The sequence below is a fragment of the Alexandromys fortis genome, unplaced genomic scaffold, assembly GCF_014885135.2.
Source record: "Alexandromys fortis isolate MF-2015 unplaced genomic scaffold, M_Fortis_MF-2015_v1.1 scaffold_50, whole genome shotgun sequence".
NCBI lineage: Eukaryota > Metazoa > Chordata > Mammalia > Rodentia > Cricetidae > Alexandromys > Alexandromys fortis.
The window spans coordinates 2636525-2662173 of record NW_026067932.1 but is presented as its reverse complement, the minus strand read 5'-3'; the positions used below and the strand labels follow the sequence as shown (position 1 = coordinate 2662173).

Here is a 25649-nt window from a genome sequence, read left to right as displayed (position 1 = left end):
GCCGTCTGATTTCTAAGTTCAAAAGATCATTCTTGCCAGTCTGTAAAAAGTAGAAGCAGAGGACTTGGTTAGAAAGTTACTGGTTAGGTGGGCGGGAAAAGATGGGGGCTCTTCTAGGTTCATGTCTGCTGCTGTGACAAATGCCTCAACAAGAAGCTACGTAGAAGAGGAGGAATGCGTATATTTTGTTTTCCAGGTTATGGCCCATTATTGCAAGGAAGTTAAGGCATGAGCTTAAGTCATCTCATCCACAGCCGAGTGGAGGAAATAAAGACTGGGATCCTTAATTGCTTGCTCTCCTTTGCTTGATTCAATTTCTTATACAGTTCAGGTCCCGGCCTAGGGAATGGTGACGACCATGGTGGGCTGGGTCATCTTTCTATACCAACTAGCAATCAAGCCAATCCCCCACAGACATGCTCACAGAACTGACCTGATCCAGACAATCCCTTAGTAACACTGGACATCTGTTTGCCAACACTAGGACTCCGAGACAGCATCCGCTGCGCCACCGAGGAGAAGAAACCTACGGAAGTTCAACCGGGAGAGCTGCCAAGCTGGATACTGATGCTGCACATCGCCCCTAAAGGTATTGTCCGAGCAGCTCAGAGAGGCTGTGACCAGTACTACAGGTACATGGAGCATGGCCAAGTTTAGCATGGTGTTGGCAGCCTGTGTGCTCCTCAATCACTGTACTTATGAGGAACTCAGACATGACAGTGCAGATACCGCTGCAGAGGGGCCAGTGTGGGGTGCTTACGGCTGCTTGCGTAGCTCCCATCTGTGAAACATTCAGTGAAGGCCGAATCTTTCTGCATCCCGAGAGCTAATGCTGTTGGCAGTTAGGAACCCAACCATCCCAGTGGCCTCCACTACAAGTCGGGACGGTGGAAGTGAAAGGTGGATGAGCAACAAATCTTGTGGCTGAGTCTGATGGAACTTATTCGTATGTTCGCAATGAAATGGAGGGGAAATGAGAATTCGTAGCTTGCACTTCAAGATTCTAGGTTAGAGAGCAGTGACGTTTACTGAGACTGGGGAACTGGAAAGACAAAATCATGTTGGGCTTATTACCTTCCAAAGACCTTTCAAAGTGTGTGCCGAGCAAGCAGTGACGTACATGAATCTGGAGTACCTGTGGGGTATCTGGACGGGAGGTGTGCCTGTGCAAATTATCATTTCATAGAAGGCATTGACAGCCACGAGAAAGGGAGGCCTCCTCTAGATAAAGAGGAGGGACTAGGCAAAGTATCTCCTGATGGGGTGAAACAAAGGATCTAGCTAGACGTTTGGTTAGTCAAGGGGGGTGTGGTGGGGGGCTCCGCCAAGGTGGAGAGCGTCTTAAGAAATGGCCGGTTTTATGGAAGGCTGTGAGGAGGAGCTGTGGTGCGATTTTTGAGTAAACGACTTCATCCACTTACAATCAATTTCCTCGTCTTAAAATGTGTGCAAAAATAGTGCTGTACTTACACAGTATTGGGAGTATTGAAAACCGTAAGGTGTAGGGTGTCCTATGTGACTGGCATAAGTGGTAAATGGCAGTTATTATTAGTCTCTTGCTGTTGAGTTCTGAAATCAATAAGGCGGTATGTAAATACATCAGGGGAAGTGTATATACATTTACAGGAGAAGTAGCACTGAATAACAGCTCTAATTTTATCACATCGTGCAAATCATTCTTTAATGTTCCTTTGAGTCTTTGTTTCTTTTTAGCTCTCTGGAGTCAGGGCTTGAGATACAAGAATTCCTTCCTCTCCGGATAGTCAAAAGTTGCTATGACAACTGGCTGGAAATGAAAGCCCTCTATTTTATTTATCTGAGGATGACGTGTTTTGAGAGAAGCAAACACAATTGTCATAGATGTTGCCTTTAGAAGAGCAAATGCAGGGGTCATGCTCCTTCCCATCTTGCCAGTATTCCTTTGTTTATACACATGCCTTTGTAGCGTGCGCGTGCGCGCGCGCGCGCGCGTGTGTGTGTGTGTGTGTGTGTGTGTGTGTGTGTGTGTAGACAAAGTCTTACCCTCTATTTCTGACTGGCCCTGAACCTAGGATCCTATTGCTTCACTTTTCAAAGTGGTGGAAATACAGGTGTGTGCCACCATACCTGATTTCTTTTGTGCTTTTAGTAATTATTGAGGTCTCTGATTCTATAGTCTGTGTCTTAAAATTTTTGTTATAAACTAAAACTTAACTAGTGAAAGTTAACAAAAAAGCTGGACAGTGGTGGCACACATCTTTAATCCCAGCACTTGGGAGGTAGAGACAGTCAGATCTCTGAGTTCAAGGCCAGCCTGGTCTACAGAGTGAGTTCTAGGACATCCAGAACTAGACAGAGAGACCCTGCCTCAAAAGAAAAAAAAAAAGTTAAATATTAATTCACTTTAAAGAGCCAGTTCCAGGACAGGCTCCAAAGTTACAGAGAACCTCTGCCTCGAAAAAACAAACAAACAAAACAAAAAAAAAAAACAATAGTACTTTTGCTACATGTTAACTTATAAAAACTATCTGTCAAAAAGATGAGTGACATTCACTTTTTCTTTTCAACTCTGTTTTTCAGTCATTCGGTGTTTCATTATTTCATTTAGAAATTCTCTAGTAACAAAGATGGAGCTGCTGTTTTACAGGCATAATACTAAATAAACTATTGCCTTAATAGTTGCTTTGATAGCATGTATGTGAGAAATAGCCAGCCTGAAGAGAATTCCAATATGCTAACTACATAGGTGTTTTTACTGTTGTGCTTGCTATATATCAAGTATGTGTACTGCCTACCATTTGAACAACTGTTTTTAGGTTGCATTTATAAATCTATGACTAATTCTCAAGACAGCAATCTATTGGCATAAATGTAAGTATTTAGAAGCCCCCACCCACCCACCACCACCGAGAACCTTTTATAAGAGTTTAAGAAAAAAGCAACAGGGCAAGCAAACTGTAAATCTTGTCAGTTGCTAGGGGGAGGAGGATGGAGAAGAGGAAGAAAAGGATGTTTTTCGAGTTAGGGTCCAAGAAAACAAGCATGCTCAGCAATGGAAGTCGGCAAGCCGGTGCATGGTAGGTGATTCTAAGAGAAAGACTATCCAATGTGGGGACAAGCATACTTCGAATTAAAATAGGCAGGCTGGCAGTGAAGGTCTACAAAGGACCTGTATCCTAATATCTGTTTAATAGGAAACAGTTGGATGCTTGTGTCTGATTCTGTGCTCAGTCTATTTTGGTATGTTCTGGTTAAAGTACAAAGTGAATCTGGCTCCCGACATGTATGTAATTGGAAAAGGGTGAATATTTTAACATCTGTTGGGACTGTTCTCTGAGCCAAGCAACCACCAGCTTTGGGAGTTTGGTTGGCTCCCCAGAGTGAGCTTGTCAGAATCATGGCTTAGTTTGTCCTTGGGACCTTATAAGGGATAGATGTTGCTTTTGTCTTCAGATGGGAAGGAATTTTAGAACAAAGTCTTCTCAGGGAATGGAGAGTGATCTTTATACTACTCCTGCTAGGGGTAGATTTTAAGGGAGTTTTTTCCCAGTGTGGAATCGGACACTGTGCCACATTGTTACAGTAGCATCAGTTTAGGTAGCTTGCCCTTTGGATAGCTGTCATCCCTGCATGACATTGTAACCTTACCTATTGTTAACAGATCCTCCAACATCCGGCATATTTCACTGCATCAGAAGATACCTACCAGTGGGCTGAGAAGACTTTGTTGCTAAAATTCCTTTCCACCTGAAGGCAAAAGATAGATGTGGACCTATTTGCAATCTTCTGCATGTTGACATTTAGTTATGCCAGTATCATTTGTTGGAGAGGCTTTCTTTTTTCCATTGCACCGTTTTGGCTTCTTCACAAAAAAATCAGGTGTTCATAGGTGAATGGATTAATATCAGGGTCTTCAATTCAATTTCATTGGTCCATGTGTCTGTTTTTATGCCACTACCAAGCTGTTTTTTATTACTATAGCTCTATAGTAGAGTTTGAAGTCAGGGATGGTGATGTCACCAGACATTCCTTTATTGTACAGGATTGTTTTAGTTATTCTGGGTTCTCTATTTTTCCATTGGAAAATTGAAATTGAGTACTGTTCTTTCAAAGTCTGTGAAGGAATTGTTTTGGGATTTTGATGGTGAGCGCATTGAATCTGTAGATTGCTTTTGGTAAGATTGTCGTCTTTATTATGTTGATCCCACGTATCTAGAGCATAGGGGATCTTTCCATTTTCTGATATATTCTTCAATTTCTTTCTTCAGAGACTTAAAGTTCTTGTCATAGAGGTCTTTCACTTGTTTGGTTAGAGTTACCCCCAAGATATTTTATATTTGTGGCTATTGTACAGGGTGAGGTTTCTTTGATTTCTTTCTCATCCCATTTATTATTTGTGTATAGGAGGGCTACTGATTTGAGTTAATCTTGTATCCCCCTATATTGCTGAAGATGTTATAGCTTAAGTATGTTCCCTGTATCCCTGCTCTCTCCAAGACCTTTATTATGAAGGGGTATTAGATTTTTTTCAAAGGCTTTTCCTCCATTTAATTTTATGTTGACTGTCGGCTTGCTGTATGTTGCTTTTATTATGCTTAAGTATATTCCCTATATCCCTGCTCTCTCTAAGGCCTTTATTATGAAGGGGTATTGGATTTTTTCAAAGGCTTTTTCAGCATCTAATGAGATGATCATGTGGATTTTTTCTTTCAGATTTATCTTTTTTATTTCAGATTTTATTGTTTATTTTTTTAAATATTTATTTATTATGTATTCAATGATACATGTCTACATGTATGCCTGTAGGCCAGAAGAGGGCACCAGACCCCATTACAGATGGTTGTGAGCCACCATGTGGTTGCTGGGAATTGAACTCAGGACCTTTGGAAGAGCAGACAATGCTCTTAACCGCTGAGCCATCTCTCCAGCCCCCCTTTCAGATTGTTTATATTGTGGATTACATTGACAGATTTCCAAATGTTGAATCAACCCTGCATCTCTGGGATGAAGCCTTCTTGGTCATGGTGGATGATTTTTTTTAATGTGTTGTTGAATTCAGTTTGCCAGTATTTTACTCATATTTTTGCATCAATGTTCAAAAGGGAGACTTGTAACTCTTTGTTGTATCTCTGTGTGGTTTGGGTATCAGGGTAACTCTAACTCATAAAAGGAGTTTGGCAATGTTTCTTCTGTTTCTATTGTGTGGAACATTTTGAGGAGAATTGGTATTAACTCTTCTATAAAATTTTAGTAGCGCTCTTTGCTGAAGGCATCTGGTCCTGGGCTTTTTTTGGTTGGGAGATTTTTAATGATTGCTTCTATTTTCATAGGGGTTATAGATCTATTTAAATTGTTTATCTGGTCTTAATTTAATTTTGGTATCTGGTACCTATTCAGAATATTGTCCATTTCTTTTCAAATTTCCAATTTTGTGTAGTACAGGGTTTTGAAGTGCGACCTGATTATTTTCTTCCATTTTTTTTTATTTTTATTTTCCTCTATTTCTTTAAGGGAATTTTTTATTTTCTCTTTAAAGGTCTCTATCATCTTCATAAAGTTATTTTTAATACTATTTTCTTCTGTTTCTTCTGCATTGGGATGTTCGGGTCTTGCTGTTGTAGAAACAGCAGGTTCTGATGGTGCCATGTTGCTGTTTGTTGAATGTATTCTTGCACTGGCACTTACACAAGTCTTCCTCCAATGGGTGCAGGCAGTGTCTGCACCTCCTGTTACAATTGGTACAGTCAATGTCTTTGTCTCAGGAAGCCATTGAGGACACTGATGGGCTTTGTGGGAAGAGTGGAACTTGTAGATTACAGGGTCCAATGGGAGGGGTACAGCAGCCTACCTACAGGAGCTTTGCTTTGTGGGCAGCTGGTGCAGCTGACAGGGGTGGGGAAAGGGGCCTGGGCTTAGGGCCTAGAGGCTGAGCTGTCCAGCTGGGAGGCTAGTCACTCACCTCTTGGTTCTACCAGTGCTGTTGCTGTCCTTAAAGTCTGTGTTTGTAAAGAAAGCAGTCAACAAGTGTCTGCAAAACAGCTGGAATAGATCTGTACCTTGGAGACATTGCAAAAGTTAGGGCTTTTGAGTCAGCCTGATAAAAAAAAACATCTTAAGTCGACACTTAGAAGACAACCAAAGGAAATTTAAAATCTTGAGGGCGCTATCAGTTTATCCAAACATTTTATTAATATTAAAATACTAAACCTCTGAAATCTCAGAGAAACACAACCAGAAAAGCCCATGATAAATGACTCTTAACATAGCTAGACCAAGCCAATTTTATGGTATGAACCAATTTGATTACTATCTTTTCCGTTCAACAAGTCTACTTCAGAAGTGTCATTGAGGGGACTGAAAGCTGTCCTTAGGTCACTATGGTATTATTTAAGTTGACAAACCAGCTAATAAAACGCCTTAGCAAAAAAAAAAGTATATTTTACCAGAGACAGGAATAGTTATTATTGAGAACAGTCGTTGTATGTTCCTTTAGTGAAAAGTTACATCTGAAACCTGTTTTTTTTTTTTTAATATGAAGCTTGTAAGCAAGGCAAACCTGTTTGTCTTTTTTTTTTTTTTTTTTTTAACAAGAGACCTAGTGGTCTAGCTGACAAAGCTACATTCTCAGTGATCTGAGAAGGATTAACCAAAATGGCAGAGGTTAGTTCATAGTCTTTACCTAGACAGACATCCCAGGCTCCTATAGGCTCTGTGACAATGAGGCAGAGTTATCAGGACAGCAGCCTTGGCTGCCTTGCCCAGAGGATGGGAGGCTTTCCTGTGGAAAAGGAATATGGGGAGATCACCCTCAATTGTTTAGGCAAAGTGGGGCATCAACTCTCCAGGGTCCTGCTTGTCCACAGTTTGGGCTGAACCTTGAGAAGGCAGATATTGGGGCAGTCTCCCTTAGTGGTCAGCTGGTTAGCATTACCATAGTCCAGGTGGAATTGTCTGTTGTTGTGTCTGCTGACTTTTTGGAGATCTTGGGAATCGTTGCTATGATCTGAGAGTCTCTGTCATATAAGTTTAAATGTCTTAAATGCCATATTCAGCAAATTTCTGACGGTTTGAATACTTGAGCCAAACAACTCCTGTTTTTAGTTTGTCTTAAGTTATACCTTGAAAACCTACAAGAGGCTAGATAAATTTTTTCTGTACTTGATTACATTAGTCCTTAGCATGACTTATAAGTATAGTTCTGAACATCTTAAGACTTAAATCATTTTTAACAGTTCATAATAAAAATAATTTCTGAATTGAAGTTCTTTTTAGTATTAAGATAAGATTTCTAACCATAAACATAGTCTACAAACAGACTGGGAATATTCCTGATCCTTATATGGTGTACCATTATAGAAACAACAGTTTTCTCATTTGACTCGGTTTACCAAAATAGCCATAGCTTAACAACGCTAGCAAAAACAAGGAGGTTAGGCATATATCTTTAAACCAGTTTTTGTAAACTTGAATATATCTTAAGAGAGACATTCTTAGTCGGGCACTGGTGGTGCACACCTTTAATCCCAGCACTCTGGAGGCGGACAGGTGGATCTCCATAAGTTCGCGGCCAGCCTAGTCTAAAGAACAAGGTTCAGGACAGACTCCACAAGGCTACAGAGAAACCCTGTCTCAAAAACAAACAAACAACATCAAAAAAAAAAAAAAAAAGAAAGAAAGAAAGAAAAGAAAAGAAAAGAGGAAAAAAGAAAAGAAAGGAAGAAAAGAGACATTCTTTAGGCCAGTGGTTTTTAATTTTTTGTTGTGCATTGTTATGTATGCATTTGACAAGCAGGTGACTCTAGTAGGCTACTCCTGTAAAAAGGTCTTTTGACCCCTAGAGTCTTGAGGTTGAAAAACTGCTCCAAGTTGTTTGTCAGACTGCTTAAGGTCACTGTCTTATTGCATCATGATAAAGAAATATCTCAGTTTTTGGTGCTTAGCAGTTGTGGCCCTAACTTCAGTTGGCCAGTGGCTACACTGGGTGTTTGGGATTCTAGTATAGTATTGAGCCTTTCTCAGGGTGAGCCTTTAAACATAAAAACCATATTTTTGGGATTGACATATTTCAGTTGACAAAAACAGTCAGAAGCAGAACTAAAGGGGTTAAAAAGCAACATTAGCACATTTGAATATTTGCCCAGAACTATAGACACTGATGGATTAGATCTCAGTTTTAAGGCGACCTATGTAGCCTTCTGATTATTAAGCCTGTGTTAAAGTTATGAGTTAACCTTTTTGTTACAAATATTACAGATTTTTAACTATGTCCAATAAATTTATAAACCAATAATTCCTTGGTTGCGCTTCTCTAGCTCTTCCTGTCTGCCAATTTGACCCCAGACGTGGAGACTTTTAAAGCCAGTCTGGATCTGAAAAACGGTGAGCCATAACCCAGTTCCAGAGCCAGCGATTTAATAAACAGAACAGTACAAAGCAGTTTTAATATTATCTATACCCAGCTGACATTTGAATCCCTATTACATTAGCTTTAATGGTGAGAACGCCCAGAGATTAAATTCTGAGCCCGGATGGCTGGCTGCAACAGTAACAGTTGAGCTGTGGCTGAGACACATAGAACACAGTAAGCTCATGCATTTAAGACCAGTAAGACATGAACATGCAGTGGCCACATTTATGCCAGATTTTTTTTTTAAACTTTTGTCAGCTATAATTTTTAGAAGGGGTACCTTGTTACCCATTGGCTCCAATTTTCACGGGCACTGGAGAAAGCTGCCTACAAGCCCAAGTCCTGCCTTCTGCAACCACATATGGTCATTGAGTTATTTCAGGTTGCCGTCCTGGGCAGCGGTGATACTTGGTTTAAAGGGGTTGTGGGTGCAGTGCTCCTATAGCAGAGCCAACTTGTCAGCTTTTGAATGTGAAACACTGAGCAACAATTAAGCAACTAAAGAAAACTATAGACAGACAGACAGACATGGACAGACTGCTGCTCCAAGGACAACTTCTGAAAATGGTCAAGAATCAGAGTCAAGGGCGTGGGAGTACTTGGCTTCTGTCCCATAATGCCAGTCTTAAGTGTCAGACACAAAAGCAAATAAAAGAATGTAGATTCCACCGGACCCCTGGAGGAAAAATTGATTCCTTCTGGTCAACAGGAGGAAAAACTGAAACTCAGAAGATGACTTGTCGCTGATTGACAGAGCATGACCCTGCCTTATCTATTCTGAGATGCCAGAGGGATCCAAGAGCAAATCCTGTATGGAAAGGTCCTGGAACATCTCCCAGTTCCCCAATCTGTGGTCTTCCAGTGCATCCACCAAGACCTGTGCAGGTAGTTTAGAAATGGGCCCGGTCAAAGTACAAGACAAAGCGAAACCAAACGAAACAGACAGACACTCACTGACCAGTCAAAAGCTCCAGGGGTCAGGGGTCCTGGTGGATCTGGGGGATCCTAGACAAGCTCCCAAATGTTATGCCTTCTTCACAAGCCCCCCAGAGATGACCAGCAGTCTGAGTTCATATGCAAAAGCAAATTTTGCAAGCTCAAGCTCGGACTCTCTGCCCTGTTTTGACGCAGCAGTTGGATCAGAGAGCCCTAAGCTCAGCTATGTTAGGGTTTTTAAGGAGTAAAGGATTGGGGCGAGGGCAGGGGATTCTGGATGCAGATGGGGTTGAACTGCTGATGGTGCAGGAGCGGAGCAGCAGAAGTCTTGTCAAACAGGGATTTGTACTGGCGTTGCTGCAAGGAAATTGGCAACCTTTATATAAGTGATGTAAGCTATTCTTAATGTTCTGGAGCATCTAGTACTTGTCTCAGTTCTGATTGGTCCCTTGCAGGGTACAATTTGTGTTTTTTTCCTGGTTATTATAAGGGTGAGGCCCAGTCCCAGTATTGTTAGCCTGCTGCACTGATATCAAGCCTCCTCAATATCAAGTGGCATCTAGATATATTTCAAAAAATTTAACCACATATCACAATGTCCTGTGAGGACAGTTTGTAATTCCTTAATGTCAACTATTAAGATTCTTTTACTTTTTTTTTTTTTTAGGTATTTTTAATGTTGCAGATCAAATCCATAATCTCACACGTTTGTGATTTTTAAAATAGTTTGACTCAGTGTCTATAGGGTTTGCATATTACATTAGGTTGATTTTTCTTCCTTGGAGAACAGACTTAGCCAGGCCATGGTGGTGCACGCCTTTAATCCCAGCATTTGGGAGGCAGAGGCAGATAGATCTCTGACTTAGAGGCCAGCCTGGTTACCAGAGCTAGTTCGAGTATAGCCAGAGTTGTCACAGAGAAACTGTCTCGAAAAACGAGAGAGCACGTAAGCAGACTTTAAAACCAGGCTGTTTTACCTGGAAGCTATCCAATTTGGCTTGATGTTTCGTTTTTGAGATACAACTATCACTTTAAAACAATCTCCTGCCATTGATGTTCTTGAGGAACTGGACCGTTTGTCAATTTCCCACATTCAGGATTTGCTAATTTGTGACCCCATGTATTATTTTGTCAGTCTCCTCCTTATATTAATTGTGACTGTTAAATCAAGAGCCTTGATCTATGGGTTTGATGGGGAGGAAGCAAGAGTATTTCACAAAGAGATCTATGGCCTTCTTATCACAGCAAAAGTCATTGTTATGTTTCTTTTTGTATGTGTTGTTTTGTTGTTCCTTGTTAATATTTATTGGTAGTTTCAAGTGTTTGATGGTATAATCATCCTGTATGAACCTTCTCATTAGCCCTTGGTGATCAGAGGCAATGAAGTGAGGAAAGAGGTATATAATAAATGGAGCTGAGAGAGAAAACACAAGGGGTAAAGACTTTTTTTTTATTATATTGTAATCCAATATAATGGGTTCACATATTGTTAAGTGCAAGCCAAAATAAGCACAGTCAATATATAAAAAAAGGAGTCTTGCAATGGACAAGAGAGAGCACAGGTGTTCTTCCCAAACAAAGCTCTTCCATCAGAGACAGCATGGGAATTTTATTCAGAGAGCCTATACAAACTCATGTCAGGGGTGATCCAATACTAGGCATGCTCAGTTAAGGAGTACATTCCTGAGCAAGCTCAGTGAAATCTCACAATTTACAAAGAAGATACAGTAGACACATTCTGAAGCATGGTTAGCTCAAACTGATCAACTGACATGCCTCAAGGAATGCTCTGCTTATGCCATAAAATTTCAGTGGCAAGAAAACAAAGGATGCCCCAAAGGTGCATTCACTTATAGGATTTTGTCCCTAAAGGTACCTGTCTTGCTTAGTGGCTAATGACATAATTCGCTCTGAGTAGAACATTCATCGTGAAGAGAAACAGAAAAATCGAACAAAGGATTCTATCTGTTGGTGTTAGGCAAGCTTTTGTCATGGCCTGTTCTAGAACTGTCTAGAACTACAACAACATATGAGCAGCCATGTTTTCACAGGAGGCTACACACGAGCCAGAGCAAATTCCCAGTTACAAAAGCCAACCCATACCTATCTTTCTCTGAAGAACCTGCAGGATGCCCCAAAGGTGCATTCACTTATAGGATTTTGTCCCTAAAGGTACCTGTCTTGCTTAGTGGCTAATGACATAATTCGCTCTGACTAGAACATTCATCGTGAAGAGAAACAGAAAAATTGAACAAAGGATTCTATCTGTTGGTGTTAGGCAAGCTTTTGTCATGGCCTGTTCTAGAACTGTCTAGAACTACAACAACATATGAGCAGCCATGTTTTCACAGGAGGCTACACATGAGCCAGTGCAAATTCCCAGTTACAAAAGCCAACCCATACCTATCTTTCTCTGAAGAACCTGCACGCGACAGAACTATACTGTGTGCCCGATATGGTAGTATCACTTGAGACCAATCGGACACCTGGTAGCATGTCAATAGCATGGACTTTTGCAATTTTGGAGTGGCTAGTGGTCCATCCTGACAGGGATGAGGACTTATTCTGGGTGTGGATTTGCTGCTCTGCCTTGCAGGGCCTTAGCTGATATTATTGCTAGCCAGGGCCTTAAAGATCTAATTTAATTGAGCATCCAAACAAGGATAAGTAAAAAGATAATATGTGAACTCCTGACAAGAGAATCAACAGGGCCATCCAGTCTGATAGAACACCAGGCAACCCACTGAAGGTGTTAGGGATGAGGAGAGATGTCTCCTCCCACATTCCCTTCTATGTCAAGTGCAGCAGCAGGCTCAGTGTTTGTGTTCCTCAAGGAAAGAGACTGACATTAGAGCTCAAGTAGAGTGAACAAGCTGCCAGGGTTTACTTCAGCAGGTGAGAAGGCAAAGAGGGGAGGGTGGTCTGAGCCACGTGCCAGTGGCAAAGGGATACCTCTAGCATCTGGACTTTGTCCACCAGTTTTCCTTCCTTTGTCCATCCTTGGCGGAGTATGAGAAGGTGTCCTTTCTAAAGCAAGTAGCTTTCCTAGAAGCCATTACCCACAATTCAGTCTGTTACAATTAGATGCATTCTTATCTATGACGGTGTAACTACCTATAAAGTGTAGATGTTTACTAAGGAAAGGGCAATGATGTCTCGCACATGCTCCTGCAAGGGTGGAGGTGGGGCTCCTGGGGCCAACTGAAACATCTAGAGCCAGGCTTTGTTCTTTCCAGAGTTATTCACTTTCTCTTCTCTGGGCAACTTGGCTATTTCATACCCAGTTGCAAACCTTCTTATTTACCTTCCTCAGTGTTCCTGACCTTGCTGTTCAACCCTAAAATTCATCTCGACCCTAACATTTGTTTCCAATGTAATAATGGTTTAGCTGAAGTGCCAGCTCAGAAGCATGATTTCATAAGGATTAAGTGTCATCCTTCAAGAAACAGTACATACACTAACACAGAGAGACCTATAAGGTATTGTTCCTACTAAGAACAACAAAGCAGAGGAAACAGAAGTGACCCCACTGACTTGTTAGGGGACACTACTTCCTGTTCCTATAACCCTTTACTCTGAAGGCTTCCAAATGGATGAATTTCTGTCGGGGAACAACAACAAGAGTCCCATTAGACCATAAGTTATGGCTACTGTTTGGCCATTTGGAACTCTGGGAACAGTTATGAGCAGGCAAGGATTTCCTATCTTGGCAGTGGTAACTGAGCTAGATCAATAAGAAATCAAAATGCTACAAGGCAGAGAAAAACACATAGGTGATCAATTTGGGAACATTTTGATTCCAAATTGTAACCGTGGGAGGACATGTGCAGCCATTCCAGAATGAGATGTAAATGGTTACCAGCACACATTTTCCATGGGAATAAGGATCTGGGTCATACGAGGTAAGCCCTTAGGCTTATCCAAAGCACAACTAAAGGGAAATAGAATCTGACAGACAATGGAGGAGAATGATGAGCAGCACTTGCAGCCTGAGGCCCACTGAGTGACAGGAACTGCAGTTTGCCTTCATAAAAGACATTCTCAAGAGGACAGACCCATGGGGATCATGGCGGAGCAGCTTCCCCCACATGATGATTTAAGAGCGCCCCCGCTCAAATGACACCAATGAAAAGCAGGACTGTAGAGATCATGAAGAAGAAAAGAGATGCGGACACAAATGCTTGTGAAGGTACAGCAGGAACTGATATGCCTGAAGATAAAGTAGACGACAAGATGAAAGCCCTGAGTAGGAATACTGGATAAATTGTTTCCAGAAGGGTTAGAGAGATGACTCAGCCAGTGAAGTGCTCCGCTGCCATGACAACAGCCCCAGTACTGAGAGGGTGGAGACAGGCAGATCCCTGAGTCTCACTGGCCAGCCAGCCTATCTGAGCTGATGGATTACAGGTTCAGTGAGAGACCTTGCTCCAAAGCATAAGCTGAAGAACTGATGAATGGAAACGCCCAAGGTCAATCTCTGTCCTCCACACCCATGTGCACATATGTGCAGACATACACACATGAGCAGGTACACATACCACACATGTAAGTATTTCCAGCAGAAACTAATAATAGCATGGTTCATGTGCAAAGATCAAGACACAAAATAAAAACAATACCGAAAATTCCATGAAAGCCGGCAGTGCTGAGAAGCAGCTACTGGGCAATAGCAAACTAGGAAAGCATTTCTTAATGCTAATGTAAACTTTCCTACCATAAAAATGTGAAAAATTCTGCCAAAAACCAAAACTACAGACCCAACCAACCAACCAAAAAACCACACACACACACACGCACGCACACACACACACACACACACGCACACACACACACACCTCAGCAAAGAGTTTAAGACTAGCCACTAAAACTATGGCTAGCTGTGATGGTAAACCGTGAACTTGAATCACACTGACAATGAAACGTGACCCCAAAGCCTGGATAGGAAAACCCAGGGGTGGGTTGATGGCAAGGCTACCAAGTCTGGAGGCTGAGACACTTCTCTAAGTTCTGATGTATCTCCCCTGCTTATCATAAACAAAACTTAAAAGATGTGCTGAAATTTCCCCCACAAGTTTCCAAGTGACTTCTGAGGTCAAAAGAAGGAAAATCTTGTAAGTCAATCAGAAATGTGAACATTGGTGCAGGCTGGAAAGTTCCCTCATCTTGTTTTCCAGGCTGGAACTGAACTCCTGAATTTTGATCTCCCAAAATTTCTTATTCTGTATCCAACATCCTGGTTGAAAAGAAAAAAAATATAAAAGGGAAAAACATCAAAACAGTCACCTTGGCACACACAAACTATTTTAGTATTATTTATAGTATACACACCAGAGAGAGAGAGAGAGAGAGAGAGAGAGAGAGAGAGAGAGAGAGCGCAAACTGAGGACTATAGTTAGCCAACAGTCTTCCAAGTGTTGTATCTTGGGGATTCATCATTTAAGCTCTGTGCTGTAAACTTCCCTGGATTTTCCCCCACCAATGGCTGAACACAGCCATGTCTGTTCAAAACTGGGATCTCTCAAGTTATTTCCTGCACTTTGGAGTCTTATTGCCATGGCCAAGACTTTCTTGGAGCTCTATTGCAGAGCCTACACCAGTCTTAAGGCTCTCTTGGTCTACTTTCTCCCTTGAATTTTAAACCCCATTTCTTTTAATCAATGCCTACTTCTATTTTGCTTACTTTTCTCAGACTCAGACTAAGTTTTGTACTGCAGGATGCTCTGTATTCCTGGGGCCTCCTAAATTGCTATCACATTAGTCCCTAATCTTTAGATAATATCTAGTTTATAAAACACTTCTTTTGAGAACAACTCAGAGTATGATTATTAAGATCACAAAATTTTACTTATAGATTAAAAAATGAGAGAAGCTTGATCACTTCTTTTTTCCTTATTCTCAGTTATTTTTTCTATTCTATTTCTATTCTCTTCTAGCCTAATTCCTGACTCTCTATTGAAACGAATAGCTTTATAAGTTATATAAGGTTGTAAGTATCAAAGAGGTTGTACAGCTTCAGAATTCAGAGAAAAAAATTAGAAAGCGATCATCTTCTCAATGGTAAACATGGAAAAAATCAGCACATAGTGGATGGAGACATTTATATAAATAACCTACCCTTTGAACTCTTTGTGGGTATAATGTTTTGAGTCCCAGTGTTTTCCACGTTTAGTCCAGGAAGACGCTCTTTGAGAATGGAGGTGCTGTGAAATAACCAATAGTAGGTAGTATCATCTATAACCAATAGTAGGTAGTATCATCTATAACCAATAGTAGGTAGTATCATCTATAACCAATAGTAGGTAGTATCTATAAGAGTGAAGAGCTGTAGTTAGACATTTCTCTCTTGCCCACAAGTTCCCAAATAACCACCCAGAGGCTTAATATTACTTATAAATGCTCGGCCTGTAGCTCAGACTTATTACAAGCTAACGCTTACACTTAAATTAACCCATATTTATTTACTCTCTGCCACATGGCAGTACCTTTATTGGTATGGCACGTTCATCTCCTGCTCCCCACTGTGTTTGCCTGGTGACTCCTCAGACTCTGCTCTTATACTTTCCATCATCCTTAGTTAGATAACCCAGCCTATACTTCCTGACTGGCTGCCGGTCAATCAGAGTGTTATTATACCAATATGAGTGACAAATCTTTACAGTGTACAAGAGAATCATTCCACAGCAAAGAACTTTGGCATATAGTTGTTTGATGGGTATGTAAAAGTGATTAATTTTTTTAACCCATGGTAAACATGATTGTCTACTCTTTCAGAGAACTTGTTATTTGGAGTAAGCGTCGTTATAGAGAACATTACTCTCCAAGGGGACAAAAGTTGGGTTTGGGACAAGCCCTTTAGATATTACCATGATTTTTGGTCTTCCAAGGAGCCCCAGTACAAATTCAATGTATTTGTTTCAGGTTTTCATGGTCATGTGCTGTGAAAAACAGGGGTGTGTGTTAGGGGTAGTTCCTAAAATGCCTCCTGAGCATCAATTGTGAAAACAGAGAAATCTGGTCTAGAGGAGAAAAAGAAAAAAAAGGAGAGAAGGTGAATGAGGACCTAAGAGAAAGCATAATTACTAAAGAGAATGTGGGGCTGGAGAGAGGGTTCAGCCGTTAAAGTCTAGGCTTACAACCAAAAATATAAGAGAATGTGGGAAGGAGAAGCTAACAGATGAAGGAAAAAATGTGTGTAGATTTTAAGACAAGTATCGTCTCATTTCCCACTAAGCTATAGAAAACAGAAGTCCCCCGCCCTTGATATTCCATAAAACAAGCTATTCCTCATGTATTATTTCTGTCCCTGGCACCAAACTATGAAATGTGGAAAGTAAAAAGTAATACTGCAATGCCTGCTCTGTTAAAAGACTTCTTATATCCTGCAGCATGCTATGTTTTGTTCAAACACTCCAAATGTCCTCCCTTTTTCTTATTTAGAATTTAAACATGTAAAAAGATTTTCTTATTAGGTTTCTCAAGTCCTAATATTCCATGAATTAGTAACGTTGGTTGATAATACCAAAGCCTTTAATTTTTATAGATTTACCCCCATTGATCTTCCATAATAGACTAGCTCGTTTATTATTATTTGGGCACTTATTTCTTTTCCTGCAGTTTGAATGTATTCCTCAATGTTTTAGAGTGTTGTTCATCCAGTATTGGTTTCCAGATGCTTTATGTTTAAGAAAATTTATAGATGCTCAAACTCCTTTTATAAAACATATTTGTATGTAACATATGTCTCCTGTATCCTTTAAAATTAGACCCCTCCACTTTCTCTCCTTTCTTTTTGGCTTTTTGAGATAAAATTTCTCTCTGTATAGTCTTGGCTGTCCTGGAACTAGCTCTGTAGCCCAGACTGGCCTTGAACTCACAGAGCTCTGTCTGCCTCTGCCACCCAAGTGCTGGGATTAAAGGCACGTACCACCACTACCTGGTTCTAAAACCTGTATTATTTGTCACAGTTTGGATCTTAAATGCCCTCCTGAAAATTCTTTTGGTAAACAGTGACTTCCCAGTGTGGTACCATTAGGAGGTGGTAGAGCCTTTTTAATGGGTAAGGCCTACTAGGAGGTCTTTATTATGGGCAGCATACCCTTGAAGGGAATAGTGGAACACCACCGCCACTCCACTTCTTCTATTTCTCTTTCACTTCTGACCCATGAGTGGTTCTCATCCTTCCTGATACTTCAGTCCTTTAATATAGTTCCTCATGTTGTGGAACCAAAAAATTATTTTCATTGCTACTTCATAACTGTAATTTTGCTACTGTTATTATAATTTTATTTATGTAATATAGATATCTGTGTTTTCTGATGGTCTTAGGCGACCCCTGTGAAAGGGTCGTTTGACCCATAGGTTGAGAATCAACTCTGCATTCCTTGCCATGGTGTGTTGTCTCACTAGTGGCCCCGAAAAGGCCAAATGATTATGTACAAAAATCCCAAACTACAATACACAATACACTTTTTTCTAAATTGATCATCTCAAGATTTTGTTATAGGCTGACACACATATAATGCCTACTACAATAGAAATGCTATGTAATCAAGGAATGACAAAATTTTTTGGATGTACTCAGTACATCATAATTTTTTTTTCTAGTTCTTAGATTCAGGGCTTCTCTGTGAAGCTCTGGATGTCCTAGAACTCGTTATGGAGACCTGGCTGGCCTCTAACTCAGGGCCTTGAACTCAGCCTGTCTCTGTCTGCCGGATTAAAGGCTTGTTCCACCACACCTGGCCATAATGATCAAAAGGTCAGTGGTTGATATGACTGCTTTTCATGTTCACCATGTGTAACGTTTTTTTAAATCAAAAGGTACTCACATGGGTTAAATTTAACGTACGTTGGAGCAGATGAATGGGTCTCATTACAGCATTTTCATACAGTTATGTGTGCGCCATTATGCTTTATTTGTACCTCTCCTTCAATGCCCATTCTCCTACTCTCCTTTTAAAATTAAAAGTGTGTGTGTGCTCGTGCATGAGCATGATGTGTATGCATGACACACACGCAAAGGTCAGAGGACAACTTGGTGGAGTCTGTTCTCTCCTTCCACTTTTAGTCGGGTTCCCAGGATCAGACTCAGGCTTGTGCGGCAAGTGCTTTCCTGGTGAACTCATATTGCCAGCCTTCTCCTCCTCCTCTCTTGCTGGTCTCCTTCCTCCTCCAAATAATTTCCTTTCTGTTTTCATCAGACACAATCTTTTCAAATGGATATTTTCCATCTCACAGAGTCCATGGATATCAACACATTGGTCCTGAGGGCTGACTTGTGCTTCATTTTCCTGAGAGCAGGAACACTAAGTGGTTTCCTAACTACTGGTCAAATTTCTCAGGTATCTTGATATCAGGAAGGGAGTGGCATTCCTAGCAGTAATTAGTGTTTCAATGACTCAAAAGGTGTCATTTCTATTAATACTTTTAAATATATAAGCTGTTGTGGCATAGTTAGTAATAAAATGCACATATCTTAGATATTCAGTTTGTGAGTTTTGAGAACTGCATTAAAAGTAACTTGACACAAAATATAGAATTGTTTATCATTAAGATTCTTTAGACTTTTTTTCTACTATGTTGCTGTGTCTTAAAGTCACCTTGAAATTTATAAAACTTTTTCTTGGATTCCATTTGAACAGAACCAAATATCATGTACTCTGATGTGCTCAGCTTTTTGTATATAAAAAATATTTGTGAGATTTATCCATGTTGTTGAGTGTATAGACAAGCATGTTCCTTTTTTTTAAAAAAAATCTATTATGTATACAGTATTCTCAGTATTCTGTCTGCATGTATGCCTGCACACCAGAAGAGGGCACCAGATCTCATTACAGATGGTTTTGAGCCACCACGTGGTTTCGGGGAATTGAACTCAGGACCTTTGGAAGGGCAGGCAGTGCTCTTAACCACTGAGCCATCTCTCCAGCCCAAGCATGTTCCTTTTATTGCTTACTTGTAGTCTAGTGTGTGACTGTATAATTTTCATGTTCCTGAGATAGGTGAGTGACTACTTTTTGAATAAGGCTGTCCTAAACATGTAGTATTCTTGTGAACTTGAATTTAATTTCAGTCAAGTAACTGAGATGAATGGCTCATGCATAGGTTAGACTGCTGTTTAAACTGTGAACGTTCACTAACGAATGTTGTCCTAACACCAGTGATGTGTGAGTTCCAGCTGCTTACATCGTCACTAACATTAGGGTTCTACAAGACCGACTGTAGCTCCTCAGTGTGTGAAGTGTAATCTACTATACTTTAGACATTCATTTCTCGTGACTAAAGATGAAATGAACAGTCTTCGTTTTATCAAGATACTCATAAAATTTATTCCTTAATCATTTAAAATTTTAGGTTAATTTATTCATTTTTCATTTATTTGAACCAGGGTCTCATTTTTAGTCCAGGTTGTTTTCAAAATTTCTGTGTAGCGTAGGATGATCCTGAACTCCTGATTTTCCTTCTCCCACTTTTTGTGTGCTGTGATCCCAGGAGTGTGTTTCATTATGGTTGGCCCCTTAACTATTTTAAAATATATGATACAGAAGAATAAAATGCATTCATAATGTTGCACTATAACCCATCTCCATAACTCTTTTTTCATCCTGAACAACTGATATTTTGTACTTATTAAGCAGTTAACTTTTGGTTTCTACCTTCCTCCAGAGTTGGCAGCTATTATTCTGTGATTTAAGTAACTAAGTGGAAACATTAAATATTCTCCTATTTATTATCTTTTTCTGACTGGTTATATTCTATTGCATGACTAGCTCCCATCCTCACAGTGAACCCATGCTGTAGCATAGGTCAGAACATTCTTTCTTTGTAAGAGTAAACAGTGTTTTATTGATGAATGTTACCATGCTTCACTTAGTCATCCACGCACAGACATTTTTGTTTCCATGTTTTAGGTGTTTTGACTATTTTTGCTACAAACATGGATTTATCTCTGAGCTTCTGCTTTCAACTGTTTTGGGTATAAACTACAAGTGGAACACTAGATTTGGTAATTCTTAACTTTTTGTCGAACTGTAACCCTGGTTTTCAGAGTGGTTTTAAAACCTTGCCATCAATTTACAAGTTTCAATGTCTCCACATTCTCACCAGGATTTGTTACTTTCTGGGTTGTGTATTAGGTGCTGATAATCATTTTAATGAGTGTGCAATGGTGATTCAATTTTTATATACATTTGATTCATGATATTGAACATCTTTTTATGTGCTTATCTGCCATCACTGGAGAAATGCCTATGCTTTCTGTACCTCTTGCCCCCTTTTCAGAATGGGTCTCATCTTGCAGTCCAGGCTGACCTCAAGATCATATTCCTTCTGCTTCTACCATTACCACTTCCAGCTTTTTGTTTTGTGCTGGGATTACAGGTATATACCTATGTTTATGTGCATGCTAGGCAAAACTCCACCAGCTAGGCTACACCCCTAGTTCCAACCCTCAACTTTATTTTTATTTTAGTTTTTCAAGTCTCTGTTTATACTCATGTGTGCTCAAGTGCCTCAGGAGGCCAGGAGAGGACACAGGATTCTCCTGAGTTGGAATTACAGTCAGTTATTGGCTGTCTGATGTGGATGCTGGGAACTGAACACTGGTTCTCTATCAGAGCACTGAACTATTTCTCCAACTTCCTTCCCAGCCTTTCAATTGCATTGTTCTTGAGTTTAGTGCTTCACATACCTGGGTATCTTATAGATATTACAAATATTTTCTCCTAACTATGAGTCAGTTTTTACCATTGATAGTGTCTTTTATGCATGTGTATATGAGTGTATGCATATGTGTGGAGGTCAGAGAAGAACCCTGGGTGTTTGTGTGCAGTATTATATTGTTTTTGTTACTATGGCTCTGTCATATAATGTGAAATCAGGCACTGTCCTTTCTCTAGCCTTTTCCCCTTCAGAATTGCTTTGACTATCTGGGGTCTTTCATATGACCATATGAAGTTTTAGATTTTTTTTCCTCCCCTGCTATAGAAACTTTTGTGTTAATGCTATGCCTGATTTTAGTGGAAGCAGATTTCCTATTTCACCATTAAGTTTTCAAAAGATGATAACCAATCTACTCGAGGAAGTTCCCTTCTGTTCTTAGCTTGCTTAAACTTTCTAATGCTAATGAGTTTTGAATTTTGTAAAATATTTTTTCTGTATCTACTGGGACTATGGCTTTGTTCCATTAATAATATTAATGAAACATAATACTATATTCTTATAATAATATTAATATTATTAATCCTTGCCCTATATTAAATTTCATCCTCTTTGGTCATGGTGTCTAATTTTCCTTCCTTCCTTCCTTCCTTCCTTCCTTCCTTCCTTCCTTCCTTCCTTCTTTTTCTTTCTTTCAGTTTTCGAGACAGGGTTTCCCTGTAGCTTTGGGGCCTGTCCCAGAACTTGCTCTTGTAGACCAGGCTGGCCTCGAACTCACAGAGATCCACCTGCCTCTGCCTCCTGAGTGCTGGGATTAAACGTGTGCGCCACCACCGCCTGGTGGTATCTCCTTTCCCTGGTACATTTTTAATTAAAAAATATGACTTTACTTTCATAAAACAATGTTTATGAATTAAAAATTCCAAACAAAGTTAAAACATCCAAAAGATAAAAATCCCTGTCTCATTTTCATTTAGATTTTTGTACTTTTATATCAACATACATGCATTCATATTCTGTATACCGTGATTTGTATTTTGCTTTTATTCTTGAGCAAATACAACCCATAGTCTATGGACATATGTAATGGAACGCTTAATGGGTCTAGAGTCTTCTACTGAATGAACACACCTCTCTTTTGCCAACTTTTATTATCAGGTGTTGAAAGTTATACTTATCTTCTAAGAGTTGTATGTCGGGAATGCTTTTCTTCTTGCAAATGATAGAAATGTATTTTCTATGGCTATTTTCAATTTTATGGGTATATTAATTACAATCTTTGTTGTTTCATGCGGTTTCATTCTTGGAAAAGGCCTTTCTTTCTAACTAACCTCAGGGTGATCAATACATTCACCTTTGAGTTCTATTTAAAGAAATGTTAGTATTTTTAGTTATGTGTGTCTACACGTGGGTACGTGCACAGGAGTGCAGGTGCTCACAGAGGTCAAAGGTGTCAGATTCCTCTGCAGCTGTAGTTACACGCAGGTGTGAGCAGCAGGATCTGGGTTCGGGGAACCGAATTTGGGTCTGTTGGAAAAGTAGGAAGCGCTCTAAACCATCGAGCCATCTCTTCAGCACAGATTTTCTACTATTTTTTGTAATGGTTTAATTTTTTTTCTCTTTTCTTTTTGGTTTTTCGAGACAGGGTTTCTCCGTAGCTTTTTGTTCCTGTCCTGGAACTAGCTCTTGTAGACCAGGCTGGCCTCGAACTCACAGAGATCCGCCTGCCTCTGCCTCCCGAGTGCTGGGATTAAAGGCGTGCGCCACCACCACCCGGCTTAATTTTTTTCTCTGAGTGTTCATGTGTGAGAGCTCTCTTCCACTCGCTTTTCCTCCTAGTCATCTTTTCCACTTACCTGAGATTTCTAACGGACGGTTTCACTGGTTGCTACTGTTGATTTCGGGATCTGGGAAAACCGTAAAACATAATTGAATCCACACAACTCCGGGTTAAGGTCATCTATAAAAATGCCGCAGCACTGGTTCGGCAAATTGTTACTGTCAATGTCACATTCAGGATTTCCGGTTTCTCTATTCTGTTGGTGAATGTGTCTCCCACGTATCTAATGTACATAACACTATGCTTCTGACGCACCCCACCCCCCATTTCAAAAAACGCCACAGCTCTGTTGCCCTTGCACTGGGAGGTCAGAGATACAAACGGAAGCTACGCTATTGACACAGGACGTTTGTTTCTCCCACAGCGCTGGAAGACTAGTTCATTTCAGACTTTAGGTAACAAATATTGTCAAAGGTGGCACCAAGTGTCAACTTCGGTTAACAGCCTGAAGACCAGGAGCTCCCTGTCACTTCCTATGAGGAGGCGAGCCTACAGGATGACACAGGTCCTGACCTGACTTCCCTAGTGACAAGCTGGGGGCGACTCCGCACTTGCGGGCTGAGTGCCAGAGCCCGAAAATCCGCCCAGCAGGCACGATGACAGGCGGCCTGCAGGGACAGAGGTGGCGCCGAGAGCACCGTTCTGGTCCTCAGAAAAAGGAGGTGTGACAAGGGCGGGAGGAGGGCAAGAGCGTCCCTCAACCCACCGGGCAGCGGGCTTTGAGGTGAGACCTGCTCACGACACGAGTGTCTGGGGCGCGACCTGCCGATCCTCGGGCTCGCGGGCTTTCGATGCAGCCCACAGGGGACGTCCCAAAGTGGCGTCTTCACTTCGGCCACCGCAGCAGCCGCAGCCGTAGCTGGCACAACCGTTGCTGCAGCCAGGGTCCCACCACCAACGGCTCCGGCGAGGGGCGGCGCGCGGCGTCGATGACGTAGAACGGGGGCGGGACTTCCTGCTGGCGCGCCGCGGCGGCTCCGGACAAGGGCGGCTCGGCGGCGCCGAGTGGCGGGCTGCCGGGCTGAGGGGGCGGCGTGTCTGCCGAGGAGGCCGGGCCGCGGAGGAGGAGCCGGGCTTGCCGCCGCCGCCCTCTTGGCCCTTCGAGTTTCCCGGGCTACCTCAGCTGTCCCCAGCTTCCTTTTCAGCCCGCGGCGAGAGCGGCTGCCAGGACCGCCCCAGGCGTGGCGGGCTGGGCCTGACACCCCAGCCCTGGGACCCCCGACCCCGCGGCCCCAATGCCTGGGCGAGCAGATCGGAGTGGGTGGCGGTGGTCGGAGCTGTGCCGGGGTCCCCTGGGGGCGAGCGCGTCCGTGTTCCTTGGGCAAGCTGCAAGGACTGAGTTTGGTAAGTAACCTCTCATTTTAGGTTTGGGTGGGACCCTGCAGCCCTCCTCCTCCACGTCCGCCCTTGAACCCTGGTTTTGTTTCCTGGTAAAAAAGGAGGAAGCGCGTGTTAGGAAGGCAGGCCGTGAGGTGAGCTCGGGATGCGGTCTTTAGAAGCACGTGGAACTCGTTACGGGGCTCTTTGGTGCACTGCGGCATGCTAGCCAGCTGAGTAACTGGCTTCATGTGAAGCACCTCCAGTTTAATTGGTGGTGGAGAAGCCACGCTGTCATTTTCCTTGTTCTTTAAGACAGTTGTGGTAGTGATGTGTGCAGGTGTTGTTGAGAGCTATATTAAGCGTGGTTTGGGGCTTGATAACTTTGGCGAATCCTTAGTTCAATTTCTGACTATAATAAAAGGACACTTTGGCCTTTGCTTAGTGTTTTAAGTCTTTGGTCACCTAATTATCAAGCCACTTCCTTCTCAAAGATGTCTAGGATATAAGGATAAATTCCTTCCGAACTTTCTACTATATGACGAATTCATAATATCTTCCAACTGTTAGTATAAAGTACTAAATGAGGTCTAAAGAACTGAGTTGGTGGTTAAAGCTGTGCTTCTGTTGCCAAGCAACATCACCGTAAACAAGTCTGATTTCAACCAGAGCACAATTAAATGTGGCTTATTGATTGGAGTTCAGAGTTCGCTAGTTTTATACTTTTAGCCTATACGTGGTAACATTTCTCATCTTTTGTATTTAGATTTGACTTCAAACCACTTTAATTAGAATTAGTAGAATGCTTTGATTTTTTTCGGTGTCACGTGACTCTTGGGAGCCTTGCAGATGGGTTTGAGTTGTTCTCTGGCTGTTACTTATTCCAGAGTATGCTGGGGGCATTTTGCTTTGAGTATTTCTTTTCTAAGGCGATAAAGTCTGCAGACTGTCTCTAGTAATATTTTTAAATAACAAGATGATAACAGTTTAGAGTTTCATGCACCATTTGAGAGATTGCAAGACACAAGTTTTTAAGCCTTGGGATTACAGTAGGCTCACTCTCCACTTGTTGAACCCTTAATGATATAACTTGTAAGGTAAATTAAGTTTTTTATTTAATTTAATTTTTAAAAGTGGTCTATTTGGTGGGGAAAGTAATAAGAACTGGTCTAGCTTTGTAAGCTTTGAATTGGCAATTTCTCCACCTCTGCCTCCTGAGTTGTGGGGCCGAATGAAAATGAGAACATAACTGCTTCAAGGTATGGTTGAGGAGAAGTATCACTGTAGATGTGAGGGCGAGAGCAGCCAGAGGCATCAAAGAAGGGTTCCGAGTGAACATGGCCAGCGCAGCAGATCCGGCCTTGAGAAGGGAGAGAGAGAGGAAAGGGGTCCTGGAGGCTAGAGCAGAGCAAGAGATTGGGTAATCGTGGCTGAGGTTATATAGGCCGGAGAGCTGGGGGGAAGGTGTTAGGAACGAGCTCCCTGCCGACGCAAAAATTCCCAATCATGCCA

The 25649-nt window shown here is 41.4% G+C and overlaps 2 protein-coding genes across 4 annotated transcripts in view; one reads left to right on the top strand and one right to left on the bottom strand.

Moving 5' to 3' along the window:
* Nucleotides 1-492: 492 nt before the first annotated feature.
* The window catches only part of Cep83 (centrosomal protein 83), a 128336-nt gene continuing 103179 nt past the window's right edge, over nucleotides 493-25649 (top strand). Inside the window, exon 1 of one of the 3 annotated variants that reach the window (XM_050145574.1) lies at nucleotides 493-589. The gene's annotated coding sequence lies outside the window, so the exon portion shown is untranslated. Of the gene's footprint in view, nucleotides 590-23356; nucleotides 23545-23912; nucleotides 24165-25649 lie in introns of those variants that run through there. The other 2 variants (XM_050145575.1, XM_050145573.1) reach the window with 2 other exon arrangements.
* Nucleotides 10772-24361, bottom strand: LOC126503694 (uncharacterized). Its single transcript, XM_050145529.1, has 5 exons — nucleotides 24270-24361; nucleotides 23527-24173; nucleotides 22837-22887; nucleotides 15437-15522; nucleotides 10772-14555 (listed from the first exon to the last, which is right to left on the bottom strand). Exons 1-3 carry the CDS (start codon nucleotides 24359-24361, stop codon nucleotides 22859-22861), a joined length of 768 nt encoding a protein of 255 aa, XP_050001486.1. The 3' UTR covers nucleotides 10772-14555; nucleotides 15437-15522; nucleotides 22837-22858.